The following is a 20,785-nucleotide window of genomic DNA, read 5'->3' as shown; positions in this document are numbered from 1 at the left end:
TTAGTCACTGATGTGCTGTTACTTGCCGATGTGTTCCAGAATTTTAGAAATACGTGTTTGCGAACTCATAATCTCGATCCTGTTCATTATTACACGCTTCCCGGAATGTCTTGGGATGCTTTACTCAAGAGTACGGGAATAGAACTCGAACTGTTGACGGATATCGAACAATATCCCGACCTAATTCATAATACGTTACTGATTGCATCACTTCCAGTTATTTTAGATCCCTTGACTTCTTTTTTTAACAGAAGTCTTGACGAAGCTAAGTTTGCACAGGTATGGAAAACTGCTCATGTAAACCCTTTACATAAAAAAGGATCTAAAGATACTTGTAACAATTATCGTCCAATTTCTCTACTTAGCTGTGTGGGCAAAGTTTTTGAAAGGTGTATTCACCAACATACTTTCCATTTCCTGGTAATAAATAACATTATTTCCCCCTCGCAGTCTGGGTTTATCCCTGGTGATTCCACCGTGAATCAACTGTTATGTATATATGATGACATGTCTCTCATTTGATCGTAAAGTTACAACACAAGCAGTATATTTTGATATATCCAAAGCATTTGATCGTGTTTGGCACAAAGGACTTATTTACAAACTGAAAGTGAATGGTATTAGAGGGAAACTACTCGAGTGGTTTACAGATTACTTATCAGATCGTTATCAAGCTGTTATAATTAAAGGTGACAAATCGGATTATAAGAAGATTCGTGCAGGTGTCCCCCAAGGCTCAGTTTTGGGTCCACTTTTTTTTCTTATTTACATTAACGACATTGTAGACAATATCAAACCTAAAGTTAAACTCTTTGCAGACGACACAAGCATGTCTTTAGCACTGAATAACCCATACACTCGAGCAGAAATACTGAATTCAGATTTGGAAAAAATAAGCAAATGGGCTGTGAAATTCAGCGAAGAGAAAACAGAATTATTAAACTTTATACGAGACAATAACGCTGTTCTACCGCTTACATTTTGTTCTTCGCATTTACTGAGCACAGACAAACACAAACATCTTGGTATTATACTACAGAACAACTGCAAATGGGACGCACATATTCAAAGTATAATTAGCGTAGTTACCATGTTACTTTCTTGTCTAAAAAGTTATAAGTATAAACTTAGTAGAAAATCCCTTGAAATAATGTATAAATCTTTTATATTACCTCATTTTGATTACGCTGATATCATTTGGGATAATTGCTCTGCCACACTATCAAATTCTCTGGAGGATTTGCATTTGGAAGCAATAAGAACCATCGTTGGAGCTGTTCGTGGAACCAATCACCAAAATTTACGTAACGAGTCTGGCTTTTGTACACTAAAAGAAAGAAGAAATAGGTACAAACTTATACAATATTATAAAATCATTAGTGGCATGTGTCCAGACTATTTGTTAGACCTTCTACCTGATCTTGTTGCAGTAAGGAACCCATACCACAGACGTAGACCTCTTGAACGCACGGTTCCAAAATGTCATACTGAAATATATCGGAAATTTTCTTTCCTTCTACAACAACCCTGACCATGTCAAGAATTGTAACTCTCTAAGTGCATTTAAACGCTACTTGTCTGCTAACGATTCCATTGTACCTATATATTATTATTTTGGTGAACGTAAGGAACAAATAATTCATTGTCGACTCCGTCTTCAGATAAGTGATCTTAGAAATGACATGTTTCATCGCCACTTAGTGGATGATCCATTCTGCGATTGTGGCAATGGTAGAGAAACAGCTGAGCACTATTTGCTATCGTGTCCGCGTTTTAGCGTGGCTCGTATAAATACTGTCTTAAATCTTCCCCAAGAATATATTCAGATACATACTCTCCTGCATGGTAATTCTAATTTTCAACAACATAAACATGCTGATATTTGAAACTGTACACAAATTCATCACTCAATCCAGTAGGTTTTAAGTATGCACTGTTCTAGGTGTGTAGGTGTGACCAACTATATCTTCTACATTGGACATGTAATCTTTCCTTACTTCCTGTCTAGTCCGTCTAATCAAGTACGATTATGTGTAATGTCATTCCCTCTCCATGTGTATATTTTTTCTTGTTTTTTTCTTCTCTTTTTTCTTTTTCTTTTTCTTCTCATTTCTTATCTTATTCACTAACTTGTTTTTCTTACCTTTTTCTGCTTTCTGTTGTGTGAACAACGTATCTTAAAAAATGATGTTTATATTCATTGTAAATTCTTTAAATATATTAATCTCCACGGCGGCTCAAGGAAAAAGAGAGGGGAAAAAAAGTAGGGAAAAAAGGGGGAAACAATGTATGTCTGCAATGACTACATTGCAGTTGGAAAATGTGTATTTTAACATAATTGTAATTGTGTAGCGTCCACCAGCCGTCAAACGAAACAAATGTATTTAATCACATTCCTGAGCACGATATAAGCTATTAGCTTGTTGTTGCTCCGCTGTCTATCTGTACATGTGTGACATATTTACTGAATAAAATTTTGTTTAAATCAAGGACAAAAACAACAAGAAGCAGAACAAGAACAACAAGCACAATAACAACAAGAAGAACAAGCACAACAACAACAAGCAGCACAACAACAAGAAGAAGCACAACAACAAGAAGAACAACAACAACGACAAAAACAAGAAGCACAAGAACAACAACAACAACCAGCACAACAACAAAAACAACAACAACAACAAGCACAACAACAAACACAAGAACAACAACAACAAGCACAACATCAACAACAACAACGATGACAACAACATTCAGCACAACAACAACAAAAAACAACAAAAAGAACAATAACAACAACAACCAGCACAAGGACGATATGAATAACAACGACAACAACTAGCACAACAACAACAACAACACGAAGCATAACAAGAACAACAAGCACAACAACAACAACAACAACTAGCACAACAACAGAAGCACAACAACAAGAAGAAGCACAACAAGAACAACAAGCACAATAACAGAAGAAGAACAAGCACAACAACAACAAGCAGCACAACAACAACAAGAGGCAAAACAACAACAAGCACAACAAAAACAACAACAACAACAATATGAACAACAAGCACAACAACAACAACAACCAGCACAACAACAACAACAACAACAAAAACAACAACAACAATAGCAACAACAACAACAATCAGCACAACAACAACAACCACAACCAGCACAACAACAACAACCAGCACAATATCCAGGAAAAGAACGACAAGGAGCAGAACAACAACAAGAAGCAGAACAACAACAAGAAGCACAACAACAACAACCAGCACAACAACAATAACCAGCACAACAACAACCAGCACAACAACAACAACAAGTACGACAACAACAACCAGCACGACAACAACCAGCACAACAACAAGCACAATAACAACAAGCACAACAACAACGACAACAACCAGCAGAATAACCAATAAAAACAACAAAAAATAACAACAACAAGGACAACAACAAACACAAGAACAACAACAACAACGACAACAACAAGCACAACAACAAACACAAGAACAGCAACAACAACAAGCACAACAACAAAAACAAGCACAACAACAACAAGCACAACATCAACAACAACCAGCACAACAACAATCAGCACAACAACAACGACAACATTCAGCACATCAACGGAAACAACAACCAGCACAAGGACAATATGAATAAGAACGACAACAACTAGCACAACAACAACAACCAGCAAAACAACAACACGAAGCACAACAACAACAAAAAGGACAACAACAAAAACAAGCACAACAACAAAAACAAGCACAACAACAAGTAGCACAAGATCAACAACAAGAACGACAACAACCAGCACAATAACCAGCACAACAACAAACACAAGAACAACCATAACAACAAGCACAACAACAAAAACAAGCACAACAACAAGTAGCACAAGAACAACAACAGCAACGACAACAACCAGCACAACAACCAACACAACAACAACAAGAACAACAACAACAACAAACAAGAACAACAACAACAACAAGCACAACATCAACAACAACAAGCACAACAACAATCAGCACAACAACAACAACGACAACATTCAGCAGCAACAACAACAACAACAACAAGAAGCACAAGAACAACAAGAAGCACAAGAACAGCAACAACGACAACAACCAGCACCACAACAAAAACAACAACAACAACAACAATCACAACAACAAACACAAGAACAACAACAACAACAAGCACAACATCAACAATAACGAGTACAACAACAATCAGCACAACAACAACGACAACAACAAAAACAACAACAAGAACAACAACAACAACCAGCACAAGAACAATATGAACAACAACAACAACTAACACAACAACAACAACAACCACAACAACAACAACCAGCACAACAACAACCAGCACAACAGCAACATGAAGCACAACAAAAACAAGAAGCACAACATCAACAAGAACGAGCACAACAACAATCAGCACAACAACAACAACATCGACAACAAAGAGCACAACAACAGCAACAACAACAACCAGCACAAGAACAATATGAACAACAACAACAACTAGCACAATAACAACAACCAGCACAACAACAACACGAAGCACAACAACAACAACAAGCACAACAAAAACAAGAACAACGAGCACAACAACAACAACAACCAGCACAACAGCAAGAAGAAGCACAAGAACAACAAGAAGCAGAACAACAACAATAAGCACAAGAACAACAACGAGCACAACAACAATAACCAGCACAACAAGAACCAGCACAACAACAAGAAGTACGACAACAACAACCAGCACGACGACAACCAGCACAACAACAAGCACAATAACAACAATCACAACAACAAGAACAACAACCAGCACAACAACAACAAGAAGCACAATAACAAAAACAAGCACAATAACAAGTAGCACAAGAACAACAACAACAACGACAACAACCAGCACAACAACAAGAACAACAACAACAACAACAAGCACAACAACAAACACAACAACAACAACAACAAGCACAACAACAATCAGCACAACAACAACAACAACGACAACATTCAGCAGCAACAACAACAACAACAACAACAAGCACAAGAACAAGAAGCACAAGAACAGCAACAACGACAACAACCAGCACCACAACAAAAACAACAGCAACAAGCACAACAACAAACACAAGAACAACAACCACAACAACAACAACCAGCACAACAACAACGAGCACAACAGCAACATGAAGCACAACAAAAACAAGAAGCACAACATCAACAAGAACGAGCACAACAACAATCAGCACAACAACAACAACATCGACAACAAAGAGCACAACAACAGCAACAACAACAACCAGCACAACAACAATATGAACAACAACAACAACTAGCACAATAACAACAACCAGCACAACAACAACACGAAGCACAACAACAACAACAAGCACAACAACAACAAGAACACCGAGCACAACAACAACAACAACCAGCACAACAACAAGAAGAAGCACAAGAACAACAAGAAGCAGAACAACAACAATAAGCACAAGAACAACAACGAGCACAACAACAATAACCAGCACAACAAGAACCAGCACAACAACAACAACAAGAAGTACGACAACAACAACCAGCACGACGACAACCAGCACAACAACAAGCACAATAACAACAATCACAACAACAACAAGAACAACAAGCACAACAACTAGAACAACCAGCACAACAATAACAAGAAGCACAACAACAAAAACAAGCACAACAACAAGTAGCACAAGATCAAGAACAACGACAACAACCAGCACAACAACCAGCACAACAACAAGAACAACAACAACAAGCACAACAACAAACACAACAACAACAACAACAAGCACAACAACAAAAACAAGCACAACAACAAGTAGCACAAGAACAACAACAACGATAACATTCAGCAACAACAACAGGCACACAGAACAAAAACTACAAGAACAGCACGCACACAAGAACAACAGCAACAAGAACAACAGTATGCACACACAACAACAACAAGACCAACAGGACGCAAACACAAAAACAACAGCACGCACACACAATAACAACAACAACTACAGCAGCACGCACACACAACAATAACAAGAACAACAACAGCACGCACACACAACAACGCGTGCAAAACAACAACAACGTGCGCACAACAACAACAGCAACAGCGCTCACACACAACAACAACAGGAACAACAACAGTACGCACACACAACAACAGCAGCACGCACACACAACAACAGCAGCACGCACACACAACAACAGCAGCACGCACACAAAAACAACAACAGCACGCACACAACACAGCACAACAATAACAACACAACACTAATAATAGCACAACAAAACATTAATAACACACTAACAACACAACATTAATAACACAACACCAATAACACAACACAACACTAATAACACAACAATAATGACACAACACAACAATAATAACACAACACAACAATAATAACACAACACAACACAACAATAATAACACAACAAAACAATAACAACACAAGAATAACAAAGCTATACAACAATAATAACACAACACAACAATAATAACAGAACACAACAATAACAACACAATTCAACAATAACACAACACTAATAACACAACACTAACAACACAACACTAATAACACAACACAACACAACACCAATAACACAACACAAAAATAATAACACAACACAACAATACAACACAATACATCCAACACAATGCAACACAATACAACACAATACAATATATCCAACACAATGCAACAGAAAATAATACATGCAAGAAAACACAACACAATACAATACGTCTAACACAATAAAACACAATACAATACATTCAACACCATGCAACAGTGCAACACAATATAATACATCCAACAGAATACAATACAATAAATCCCACACAATGCAACAAAATACAATACAGTCCATACATCCAACACAATACAATAACTCCAACAAAATGCAATACATCCAACAGAATACATCACAATTTATTATATCCAACACAATACAATAAATCCAATACAACTCAATAAAATACATCCAACACGATACAATACAATACATCGAACAGAATACCATACATACAATACAATGGAACACAATACAATCCATCCCACACAACACAATACATCCAACACAATGCAACACAATGCAATATATCCAATAGAAAAGAATGCAATACTTGCAACACAATGGAACAAACTACATTACATCCAACACAATACAGCACAATACAATACATCCAGCAGAGTGCAACAAAATACAATACATCAAACACAATACAATACAATACATATAACACATACAATAATATGCAACACAATACAACACAACACACTACATCTAACAAAGTACAACACAATACAATCCATCCCACACAATACAACACAATACATCCAACACAATGCAACACAATACAACACAATGCAACACAATACAATACATCCAATAGAAAAGAATGCAATACATGCAACACAATGGAACAAACTATACTACATCCAACACAATACAGCACAATATAATACATCCAGCAGAATGCAACAAAATACAATACTTCAAACATAATGAAACACAGTTTCAGTTTCAGTTTCAGTAGCTCAAGGAGGCGTCACTCCGTTCGGACAAATCCATATACGCTACACCACATCTGCCAAGCAGATGCCTAACGCGCTTAGTCAGGCCTTGAGAAAAAAAAATATATATATATATATATAAGCTTACATAAATAAATAAATAATAATTATGATATAAAAAAGGTAGTAGTAATGAAAATAATAATAAAATAATAATAATAATAAATAAATAATTAAATAAATAAGACAACAATGATGATAAGCAAGCAAATAAATGTAAAACATGAACACACACATTCACACATACACCCACATATGCATAACAGATATGCACCAAACACGCAGTTTCACAGATATGAAAGCACAGTCAAATACATATAAACGTACATGAGCTCCAACACACACACACACACACACACACACACACACACACACACACACACACACACACACACACACACACACACACACACATTACCCTGCACCTCCTCTACCCCCCTCCTCCACACACTCATTTCTAGTCTATGTATCGCAGCTTCCACGGCACACACACACACACACACACACACACACACACACACACACACACACACACACACACACACAAACAAACAAACACGTACACACACACACACAGATGAACGCTTACTTGTACAAGTACACACACACACGCCCATATCTCCCACCCCCAACCCCACACACATATATACAAAAATATATATATAATATATACGTTCCAATATCCTGCTGCTCCCACAGTGTAGGCATGCATACACTCACATACCTCATCCTCTACCCCACCTCCTCCCTGCACCCCCACCTCCCCCTCACACACACACACACACACACACACACACACACATGCACAGAACTCTCCTGACACTTGTGTACACTTACACTCTCACGCATGCACAAATGCACTCAAAAACACAGACCCACACATACACACACATACACACACGCACATAGACTGCCACTGATTGGCCGCAAGAGGGATGGGAAAGGATCTCTGATGCCAAGAACGTGGCGTCTAGTGTGTTGCTCAGTCTATTGGATCTGGAAAAGCCCACAGAGACTCTGTTCCGTTTCGAAGAAATTTGCGCAATGTTGGTTTGGAAATGATGCCGATATTTGTTTGATTTGCAAAGCATCGTGCTCTACCTTTCATGTTAGACTTACGGCCGCTCCCTCTCTCTGCTTTTATTTCTTTGAGGCGATCGATCGATGGTGTGATGGCCTTGTACCTGTTCTTTTTGATATTCTTTGACTTTTCTGAGGATTTCCGATTTTCCTAGATGTAGGCCGCTCGTTGGTGTTGCGTTACCAGCAAGTCTGTCAGCTTGCTCATTTCCCTTAACACCTGCATGTCCCGGGCAGTATGACCATGTGTTTTTTAATCTGAAAGTTGCGCCTTATGCCACTCTGGGCTTCCCATTCCGTTTTCAATTTTCTGTATGAGGTTCATTGAGTCGGTTAGAATCATGACATGTTGGTTTCCGGGCGGATGGATGGACGTGTGTCACAGCTTCAACTTCAACTTCCATCGTTAGGCTGGAGGTTGTGACTTTGTAGGCAGCATTCACTTCCCTGTTTTTCCATTTTGTTTCGCAGTGAATCCCCAACCGGATTGGTCTTTGGTGACTGAGCCATCTGTGTATATGATGATGTCCTCTTCTTTACTGTTTTCTTCTATGAGTAGCTTCACTTCCGCATCAGTTTTGCCCTCTGGTCATTCCCGACAATGTCTTCCTAGAGTGGGTGAAATGGCTGTGTTGAATAGATGATTGAGGTTTTCGGGGTTTTTCTCCCATTCTTTTGTTTCTTTCAGGTCTTGTAGTCGGCATACTAGCTGGATTGTGTCTTCTGCTTGCCCCATCCATGATCTTCCTCGTCCTAGACGGCTGCCTTTTGGTTCTTTGACTGCGTCATGCAGTGGGTTTTGAGGGTTTTCTGATGCTTTGAAGTAGGTCTTGACCTGTTCTAACTTGTTTGTGGCCTGCACTGAAGGAAGGTCAAGCAAGTATCGCATGGTTTCTGTGGGCGTGTCTTTTGTTGTTCCAAGGATCAGCCTCATAGCTTCATTTTGAACTCTTTCTAATTTTAAGAGGTTGCTTTGAGACGGTGTTGTTAGCCCAAGTCCGTAGTTGATCACACTGAGGACGAGTGATTGGTATAGCAGGAAGAGGTGGCGTTATTCAATACCTTTGGTTGCCATTGCCTTTAAGACTGAAAGGCCCTTTTTGCATTTGAGAACAGTATTTTCCGTATGTTTTCCGAAGGTCAGCATCCTGTCGAAGTGTATTCCTAGGTAGCATAGGCATTCAGTTTTCTCGATCTGAATCCCATCGAATGACACAGAAGGTGATGATTTGCTCGCGGTTCTGTTGTTGAGGGTGCACAGCAACGTTTTGGCTTTCGCTGGATTGATGGAAGATCCTGTGTCTTTGCACCATTGAGCAATATTGTTTAGTTGTTTCTGTTCTTTCCTGAGCATCTTTCGAAGTTTTGAAGACCAGGCCATCATCCGCAAGAGTAAGCACCCGAGCTGAAGTATGAAGGATTGAGAATGAAGCTGAGCATTTTGCTGTTGTTAGGGTGGGGAGCAATTTTTGTGTGTTTTGATTATCATATGTCAGTAAAAAAAAACCGAGTTGAACTTTGAACTCTGTGTTTGTGTTGTCTGGTCGTTAGTCTGGGAAGGGTGGGGGTACATGGACAACCCCTTATGGGTTGTGACGGTCATACAACAATAATTAGGTCAAATGGGACTGTTGGCCTAGTTACTGTTGTAAGGAATGAGTCTCCTAGCCAGGATAGACACAGACAGCTGTTAGGTAAATTATGGGGCAGGCGCATATATGCCCCAGTTCCATGATTTGCTTGATGAATATGGTTATTATGATGCTGGTCATATACCACGGGATTGTCAAATCATAGGCTTAAAAATGATTAACTTAAGTAAATAATGCCAGGGTGGGTTAGTGAGATGCCTTGCTCGTTGGCATTATCAATATCGAGTGGGGGTTCTGGATTGCTTTGACCTGAGAGTCTAAAATTGTCTGAGGTCAAAATGTTTTGGCACAGGACAGGTCAGTTTGTCCAGAACCCCCAGTCCTTATAATAAAACAGGAGGCACTTTATTCCCCGTGATGAGCCTCTCACTATGTAACACGTGCTCACTGACTGCATAACATTTGATACAGACATTACAAGGCAGATTCTCTCAAGACTTTGTTTTGTGGTACCTCCATGGGCGCTTATGGACTTCTAAAAGAAGTGAACATTTTAAATCAGATTTGAAGGTTTTAAACTGGAAGATTTTTAAACTTTAAAATTTTAAACAGCAATGCTTCCAAAGATGATGACCGTTGTGGCCAACCTGTAACAGTGGTAACTGACCAATAAATGGCACACGTGAGGCCTACGATCAAAGATGACCCTCGTGTCACCATTGATGAAATGAAGAAGATGAAGATTTCATCAGGGAGCATGAGCACCATCCTTCAAAAATACCTCACCACTTGACAAAAGAGCAGAAACAGGGTAGGGTTGAATAGTGTACCTACATGTTGCGAACATTCGATGATGGACGATCAGATCTTGTTTGGGACATTGTAATAGGTGAAAGTGCACCTTCAAATTCTGTCATTCCAAGTGTCATTCCAAACAAATGGTTGCACGTTTCATTGCAAAATCAGGCCATGTTGCATTTCTACCCCTCAAAGAAAGGACAGTGAACTCTGGGTGGTAAGTCACTGTCTGCCTTCCAGAGGTGTTTGAAGTATGGTGTGTATGCCGCCCAAGACGTGGAACAAGAGGGCTACAGCTGCATCATGACAATGCCCGAGCTCACACACCTGCTTTAACTCTAGACTGAAAGAGAACGATGTTTAACTGGTCTCTCATCACGTATCCTCCTGACTTAGCCCCTTGTGAATGGTTTTTGTTCCCTGAGGTGAAGCAGCAGTTGAAGGAGGAAAACGTTTCAGTGTGCAGAAGATGCTCGATCCTTCTTCGAAGGTCTCATTATGGGCATACTCCAGGTTACATGGGCTGCCATCATGACAACTTGGTTTGAGTGGATGATGAATTGCATACAAGCTGAGGGAGACTTCTTCGAGAAGGTGGAGAAAGCAGAAGATTTTGAACTTTCCTAGTATTGCTGTATTGCAAGACTTATTAATAAGATGGGCCCTCGTACACTATTTAGATATGCTTAAATTACACTGTGTCAGAATTAACATGGTCATGTTTGAAGACACCAGTCAGAATGCTTGATATGTCTGTTTTCATTCTATTTGCCCCATGACGACCGCGTCATTTCAGGATTTTCCAAATACATTTTAAAGTTGATGTGTCAAAAAAAACAAAAACAAAAAAAAACAACCGAACCAACCAACCAAAAAACAACAAACAAACAAACAAAAAACCACACCGATCAGAAAGCTTGATGTGTCTTTTTCAACAACCAATCACACCTTGTATGGTAATTACTGGATATGATTGTCAGTACCCCTCTCAGAAGGGAGAGGAAACACACGAGTGAGTGATTTGCAGAGGTGAAAGTGGGGGCTTTTGAAGAGCTTGATCTGGCAATAAAAGGAAACAGTGGATAGGAGGCTAAGAATAGCTCTGTAGCTGACCCTAGCTGACCCATGGTTGATCTCAAAGATAAACCGTCCCCTTATTTAGGGGTAGGAGGGGGAGTGGGTGTTTGATGAATCGGACGGAGCACTGTCATGTGTTGCATGAATCACTGAGATGAGAGGTTTTTGAAAATCATACGGCCTCAGAGGTCGATGAGACTCCAAGCAGCATAATTTAATTTGATTTGAAAATCACACTGGCACGTGAATGACGTGTGTGTGTGATTTCTATTTCTTTTGATTAAAAGAAAAAAAAAGAAAAGAAAAAAAAACTAAACTAAACTAAAAGAAACATTGTGCTGACTACTTTCTACTGCATTTGCATAGAAACTGTAAGTGAATGATGAAAAGAAAGTGTGTAGAATACCAGAACTTTGGATTATAATTCATGACTATGTGTACATAAGGTACAGTAACAGATTTAATTTTTAGTTTTCATGAATTTTGTAGATTCATTTCAGATGCTTTTTATTAGCAATCTATAACATATATTCAGAAACTGACAGTCTGTTCATTTTTCTTTCAGAAAAATATGGGTTATGTGTACTTCCTTGCAGTCACTTGAAACGTTCAATACCACAGCAAGTAAATATTAACATGGCTAGCATCTGGAATCCACATTCTGGGCATTTGTTCCATGTGACATTCCAAAAAAGAAGAAAATAACCAAGGAAATGAGTTTAATCTTTAATGAGCTTGGTGACCTACTTTAGATGCTGACCACACCCACTTCAGGTGCAGTGATAAGGTGGATCCCTTGCTTAGATGAACCACTATTGGACAAGGAATGTGAAAAACCAAATAGAACATCTCTTACATGATGTGCAGGTTTCTCTTGTTTTAGTGACAGTGACTTAAGGCTCTCCACTAAAAGTAATAACTGACGTATAATAGAATGCCAAACTGATGTTAGCCTACAAGCAAGTGGTAAAGAGCAACTGCTTTGACTGTTGTGTATTTCATTGGAACTGTGCACAATGCCATGACCTGGGCTGAACCCATGAATGTCATGGAAAATCACCACATTAAAGCTGGTGTTTGAGAAAAAATCATTCTCCTTGTCATGCATAATGCATAAAACTGACAAATTTTGCCATTCCAAACACCATTTCACACTAATACACCCACACCCTCACCCACCCACACACACACACATACACACGCACAAGTGTGGCTGTCTTTTCTACCTGGAAAGATTTATTTCTGCCTTTGAAAATAACACTCCCAGTTATTTTACCAGGAGTTCTTACACATTTTTTGTTTTGTCGCAGCCTTTTTTCCATACACAACTGAGTGACCCAAAACACATGTTTCAGTAACAGAAAAAGTAAAGCTTGATTGGTAGCATCACTTCAGCTTTAGGTCCTTTCACATTCTATTTGTTGAGAATTAGAAAGAGATAAATACATGTACACTGTATTTTATACATCTAAGTGATCAACCATGTCATTTCATTAAAAACTGCATGAGAGATGTGAACCCTGAATGCCACAAGCTAAGGGATGCATACAAATATAAACAAGTGCAAGCACTGTACATGTAGTTGAAAACTAAAGAGGAAACTAGTGAAGGACCAATGAGCCATTGTGACAAAATGGCAGAAAGACCAAACGAATTAAAAGAAAAAGAAAATATAAAAAGAAAAAAGAAAGAAAGACATATATATACTCCAAATCTAAATATAGAAATGAACATATATATAATTCAAGTAAGTAAATCTAATAACCATTTAATTTTTTCAAATATATCATGTACAAAACAGAGAACGAAATGCTGAAATATATAACACCTTTACAACAAATTATACACAAAAAGCATCATACAAAACCAAAACATTCTAGAGGGCAACTTGCACATCTTGGGCACAAAAAAAGAATACAGATTTTTTTTTCTTTGCTGGCCCATCTGCACCATTTCAGTGGCATTATTCCCACACCACTCATTCAGGTCACACCTGGGTTCACCTGTCGCAGTCCCAACGCTGGCAGTCCACAGGAAACATTGATGAAAAGTCACCAGTGCCTGTTCTGATTTAACATACTTAGGACAACACCTACTAAGCCACATAATGACGACAATAATGCCATTGTCGCAGACTGAGTGAGCGTCTACCCCAGAGTGGGGACCACCACCACATCTCTCCAATGACAGTCCCCCATGAATCAGTCAACACTGAAGACCTTGACAAGACTCGCCCCATGGTCGGAAGTGGAGGGGAATGGAAACTGAGAGAGAGCAGGGCATGAAAGACCAGATAATTTGGGACTTTTTTTTATTTTTTATAACATATATTGATGATGAAGTAAGAATGCTAATGATGATGTTGCTGCTATGGAGGTCCATTTATGTTTGGGACTACATAACAAGGCTGTACTCTGCACTTCCTGTCATAATGATATCACAGTGTCAACCAGGCCCAAGAGATAAAGACACTTGCAGTGTTGGTCAGGAAATTTGAGCAACACATCCAAAGACACATCTGTGAAGTGGATGATACTCGACTGTGTGGTCCCAGTCTTCCCATTTAAACACAAAGAACACCCAACTCTGGGTAGAAGCCAGCTGTGGGCTGAAAAACCCTAACTCCGCTGGAAATCAAACCCGCATCCTACCAGCCTTTAGTTCACCACACTAACCACTTCCTCACAGCGGCTGGTAAAAAAAACAAAAAACAAGAGAGGCAAGGCCTTCAAGACTCACTTGTGATACACTTTAAAAAAATCCAAGCTTTTTATGTATTGAGTATAATTTTAAAATGTAATGTTTAAGATGAGAAAGATCAGTTTAAAGCAAATTAAGTCCCCTACCATTAATTACAGAGTAATTTCCCTTTTTTACTACCTGCACCAAAATGTTTGCAATTAAACTTCCATGCTTAGCAAAAGAAGTTCCTGTGTGAACAAAAAATGGTAATAATGACTGCTCTTGTTGTTGGGTCAGAATATCAGATCAGAGTGCCAAGTTTAGAGAATACAAACAATATAAATATAACAGTAAATGCAGTTTGCATATAATTAGGCTTCATTTTTTTTGTTTTTTGTTTTTTTTGTGACCATCCCAGAGGTGAAATATTGTTTTAAACAAGATGACTGGAAAGAACTGAATTTTTCCTATTTTTATGCCTAATTTGGTGTCAACTGACAAAGTATTTGCAGAGAAAATGTCAATGTTAAAGTTTACCACGGACACACACACACACACACACACACAGACAACCGAACACAGGGTTAAAACATAGACTCACTTTTGTTTACACAAGTGAGTCAAAAAGAACACAACACTGTAAGAATGCACACTGATCAAGTCCAGAAAATGACAAAAAATATTTAAGACTTTCTAGAACAAATTTAAGTGAAAGCACCAGCAAGACAGAAAACACAAAAATAGGAAAATAGAAGGAAAAGGCCAGAAAGAGTGACAGAAAACAGAAAAATTCTAGCACATAATTTCAGGGTGGGGATTCTATGTTTAACTGAAAAAGTCCCCAGTATTCTCATGGAGTAGAACTGACCTGAGTGCATGATTTTTCTACTCGATCAGTGAATAAGCCAGCTTAACTGTACAAAAGAAAGGGTGCAGTACTGTGCCCCAAAATAAATCAGCATTTCACATTTGAATGTCCACACAAAATTACTGATAGTTTCCGATCTTGTATATACCATGGCTTTCTGGTTTGGATACTTAAAAACCAAAGCAGTTAACCCTAGCTAAATGCTTCACACACACAGCAACCAACCTTGAATTGTGTCACTTACTCCAATGTCCAACATTTGTATTTTAATTCAACTGAACCCTTTGTTTTAATGTTGAAATGCAAGGTACACATCTACAGTACATCGCACATTAACCAGCCTTAAATAGTGTTACTTACTCAATGCTCAACATGTATATTTTAGTTCATTTAAACCTTTTGTTTATTGTTGACATCCAATGAACACATACATCTGACACTTTGAGCAGTCCATCAAAATCATTTATCTTTTTTTCAGTGATGCAGAAGAAAGGGTGGAGTATTTCATCTAAAAAAATTTAACTTTATGAACTCAAAGCCAGACAACACTCAAAACACAATTTCGCTTAACCAACAACGCTTTGACATGCATGCTTCAAAAAAAGATTTTTTCAAACTCATTTGCACTTCTGTTTTCATCAGAAAGATTTTGAAAATGCACGATGTAGATGAAAAAGGTTCATGTCTCCATGTTGCCTTGAATAATCTGTCGCATTTTCTCAGCATCTTCTTTTAGCTGCTGATTGTTGGGATCCATCTTCAAAGCTGCTTCATAGTCTTGTAAACCTGTTGATGACAATGCAACACCAAGTAAAATAATTTCAATAATAGAATGCATCCAACTGTCAATAAATTGGTTTGATGTTAATCCATTCAGCTTATCTATAGAACATGTTCATGACAATGCAACACCGTACAGAATAATTTCAATAATAGAATGTATCCAACTATCAATAAACTGATTTGATGTTAATCCATTCAGCCTGTCAAAAGAAAAGGAAGATTGCAAAACTAATTTTTTTGCTCACAGCTAAGACGTAGCTGCTTCAGACACCAATGCCAGATGGACAGTGACTCACCTTCAACATACATCTCCAGCTGACAAAACGCAGTACCACGACGCACCAGGGCTTTCACACGACTTTCTTCATTCTGAGGAACAGGGGGGCTCAATAAATCCATGGCCTGTTGGAGAGGAAGCAAAATGTTTTATATTAATAACAGTTTATCATCTACCATAATGCAACAGCTACCATCATAAACTGGTGACCAAAATGATGTGGGTTCAAACCCAATTACTGCATGCCTTCCATCATGGATTTCTTTGGGGATGAGGGAGGTGGGAGGGTGGGAGAGGGATGACACAGATTTTCAGAAAACTTATGGGAAGAAACAACTATTATTTTGGCTTGTTCATGTATTTTTCCTTCTTTGTGCTTTTGGAGTATGGGTGTTCATTCCATGGTATAATCTGGCTTAATATCACTTAGTTTTGATCTTAATGGCATTTGAAATAGTTTTCATTCATATATGGGCCCAATGATATGCTGGTCTCTTACAAAAAGAGGTAACTGCAATGAAGTTTCAGCATGGCCTCCCTGACTGCATACAGTTGAAACAGATTACTGGTATACCATTCAACTACAGTTTATTTCATTTACTTCCTCTGCACACAGTGAGCAGAACATATTCACATTTTCAAAATGGGACTCTTTCATTTTTATGGTGTTTATGTCTTAACAAAAAAAATATGATGAGAGCAGGACATGGTGTCCAGAGAAATGGTTACCATTTCTGGTTCAAGTGTGTGGTTATACACAATGTGAGTCAAAGCAATAAACCTGTGTTTCGGCTGTTTATGTGCGTGTATGGAAGTGTGTGTCTGTAGTAAACTTTTACAAATTTATTTTCTCTGGAAATGTTTTGTCCACAGAAAATTTGGCTTGAAGTGGTATCTATTTAAATTTCTCCTCCACATTCTAAATCTCATGTGAATTTGTGTTGACAAATTAATGGGGTCTGTTACTGAAAAGATGTAGCAACAATCTCCACTAAAGAGGGGATAGATACTTGATCTAGCTCTTTGACCAAGCAATTGCTGTAACTTATGTGGGGCTTAACAGTGCTATCCAGTACATTTTGAATCAGAACAAGCAGTACTGTAATTAGGCAGCAGTGTATGGTCTCCATCAACAGCCTCATAATGCCTGGAAGTAACATGGCTGTGTGGAATGCTGATGCTGTGATACAAACACAATTAGCATATGTGTGAGTACACTGCCTATGAATAGTTGTACACGGTGCATAGAAGAGTAATGCAAACAAGATGACAATGACAATCCAAACAAAATGAAGGCACATAACACATATTTGTATGTTTACACATACTGTGTACATAATCATAATAGTCATACTGCTGAGAAACAGAAATTGTTTCAAACAGAAATAATTTCAATGGTGAGATATCTGACAATGGAACATTAATGGACTTCAACAACATGCCTTTATACACAAACTGATGAACTTGATCAATGGGTTGACAACGTTGTATCTTTCAAATGCAATAACTTCCTGCAAGCTGTATAAGGTTTCTGATCAGTATAATCAAAAAAGCAAGAAATACAAGACAGATCTATAACTACCATATAGTTCTCACCTTGGAGCAGTCCTCAATACACTTGAACAGATTCCGCAGCTTCAGATGGCATGCTGCTCTGTTTGAATATAGCCTACACAACAGTTAAGGATTTTTTTTTTTTTATCTTTCCCGTATGTCATGGGTGAAAAATCACACCCATTGTTTTTATTCAGTAACTCATAAAATTTACAAATGCTACTTCCACAAAATTTAATGACTATCAATATCAGGAATACTATGTATCCACATAAAGTTGTCTGTGTACATAAACAATAAAGAAAATGAAATGTTCCAGTATGTCCTGGGTGGGTGCACCCCATAGCCACAAAGAATAAATCTTGCTTACTGCACGTCGTGGGTGTGTGATCACCCTGGCTTATTTCAGAGAGACAGCAGCTCTCTCCTGTGAACCATCCACACAGTCACACGATAGGAGTGGCATCACTCAGTGGTGTTTGGACTCTGAAGACCATTCCTTCCCAGCACCTTGTTACCACCAGACCTACGTTTGTCCACCCCCTCTTTTTTTCTTTCTTTTTTCCCCATTGCCTTGTCTGCTAATAATCTTTCAAATTTTAAGTGTTTCACAACTTCTTTTGCACATTGTGTCCTGATTATAACTAATTTCAGGAAACAACATTAATTACACTTGAAGAATCAACCTGTTTAAAATTAATACACTGTTTTACTGTGAAAAAAATTAAGGAAATCAGACTGCATGTCATGCAGAAAAAAGGAACAAGATTTGCATGTCTTGGAAGCATTGATCTAGATCTGGTTGAAATTGTAAAGATAACTTTTCTGACCAAACAGTGAGTTTGGAATGAAGATAAACTGCCAACCCCTGAGAACTGATCCAGGTGTGCTGTCACTTTTTGGCCATGCTATGAACAGATACAGCTGAACTGGAACACTGCACTTGCTGAACATGATATAGTAATAATCCAGTTAGTAATCAAGACTCAAATAGAATAGAATAGAATATGTCTTTATTGCTAAGTGTACCAGAGTCACAAGGAATATTGAGGGGGGCGGATAGTACATAACACAGCGTCGACAAGTTCTCTACTGCCTGTGACAACTTTGGCCTCACAATCAGCACAAAGAAGACTGAGGTGATGCACCAGCCAGCTCCAGGAAAGCCTTACGTTGAACCAAACATCTTCATCAACGGGCAACAACTGAACGCAGTGGACAAGTTCACATACCTGGGCAGTACACTCTCTCGCACAGTTGTCATCGACGACGAGGTGAATGCCAGACTCGCCAAAGCCAGCGCTGCCTTTGGCAGACTCCATAAGAACGTTTGGAACAGGAGAGGCATCACCCTGGAGACAAAGCTCAAAGTATACAAGGCCATAGTTCTCACCACACTGCTCTATGGATGTGAATCATGGATGGTCTACAAACGCCACACTAAAAAGCTGAACCACTTCCACACCACCAGCCTCAGAAAACTTCTTGGCATAAAGTGGCAAGAGAAGATCCCTGACACAGAGGTGCTCACTTGCCCAGCATCTACACCATCTTGATGCAGGACCAGCTGCGCTGGGCAGGCCATGTAGTTCGCATGCCAGACCACCGGCTCCCCAAAAAACTGCTGTACGGCGAACTCCAACATGGCAAGCGCTCCCATGGAGGCCAAATGAAGCGCTTCAAAGACACTCTGAAAGCTTCTCTGAAGGCCTTCAACATCAGCCACGACATGAGGGAGCTGAATGCAATGGACAGACCAAAGTGGCGTTCAGCTGTCCACAAAGGCGCCAAATCCTGTGAGGCCAACAGAATCGCTGCAGCAGAGCAACGCAGACAGGCCAGAAAAAGCAGTGCCAGCATGTCCCCAACAGCCGCCACCATCCCGTCCACACTGCGTCAAAACCTTCCGGGCGCAGATTGGCCTGACCAGTCATCTGCGCACCCACAGAGCCCAACCCACCCACCCCCAGGATGACTAGATGGTCCTCGTCGATCCCGACGGATGAACCACCACCAGTCACAAGGAATATTGAGGGTGGGGGGAGGGGTGCGGGGGGGATAGTACATAACAAGGTACGAACATAAATTGAAAATCATACACAAACACAGATACAGTAGAAATTTGGATACATACAAGTGCATATCAATATAAAAACTTGTGCATACTCACACATGCACGCACTGCGCACACACACACACACTCTCTCTCTCTCTCTCTCACACACACACGTTTGAAAAGAAGCCGCATATTACATGTGGATGGGGCTGATGACTAGATCTTCAGGTAGATGGTTGTTGATAGCAAAATTCTATTCATCATACTGGATTTGTTCGAGAGACAGGGCACTGACTGCTTTGGGGAAAAAGCTATTGGCGAAGCGATTGGTTTTCGTCCTTATACTTCTGTACCGTCGACCAGAGGGAAGCATCTA

At 39.2% G+C, this 20,785-nt stretch overlaps 1 protein-coding gene across 2 annotated transcripts in view; it reads right to left on the bottom strand.

Moving 5' to 3' along the window:
- Positions 1-13,403: 13,403 nt before the first annotated feature.
- The window catches only part of LOC143282032 (dynein axonemal assembly factor 4-like), a 73,408-nt gene continuing 66,026 nt past the window's right edge, over positions 13,404-20,785 (bottom strand). For both annotated transcript variants that reach the window (XM_076587457.1, XM_076587456.1), the window contains exons 9-11: positions 18,396-18,468; positions 16,819-16,924; positions 13,404-16,525 (exon numbers count right to left, since the gene is read on the bottom strand). In XM_076587457.1, coding sequence (XP_076443572.1) covers positions 16,419-16,525; positions 16,819-16,924; positions 18,396-18,468 — 286 coding nt within the window. In that variant the 3' untranslated portion in view covers positions 13,404-16,418. The remainder of the gene's footprint in view (positions 16,526-16,818; positions 16,925-18,395; positions 18,469-20,785) is intronic.

This window comes from Babylonia areolata, chromosome 5, assembly GCF_041734735.1.
Source record: "Babylonia areolata isolate BAREFJ2019XMU chromosome 5, ASM4173473v1, whole genome shotgun sequence".
Lineage (NCBI taxonomy): Eukaryota > Metazoa > Mollusca > Gastropoda > Neogastropoda > Buccinidae > Babylonia > Babylonia areolata.
This window is presented reverse-complemented; position numbering and strand designations above follow the sequence as displayed.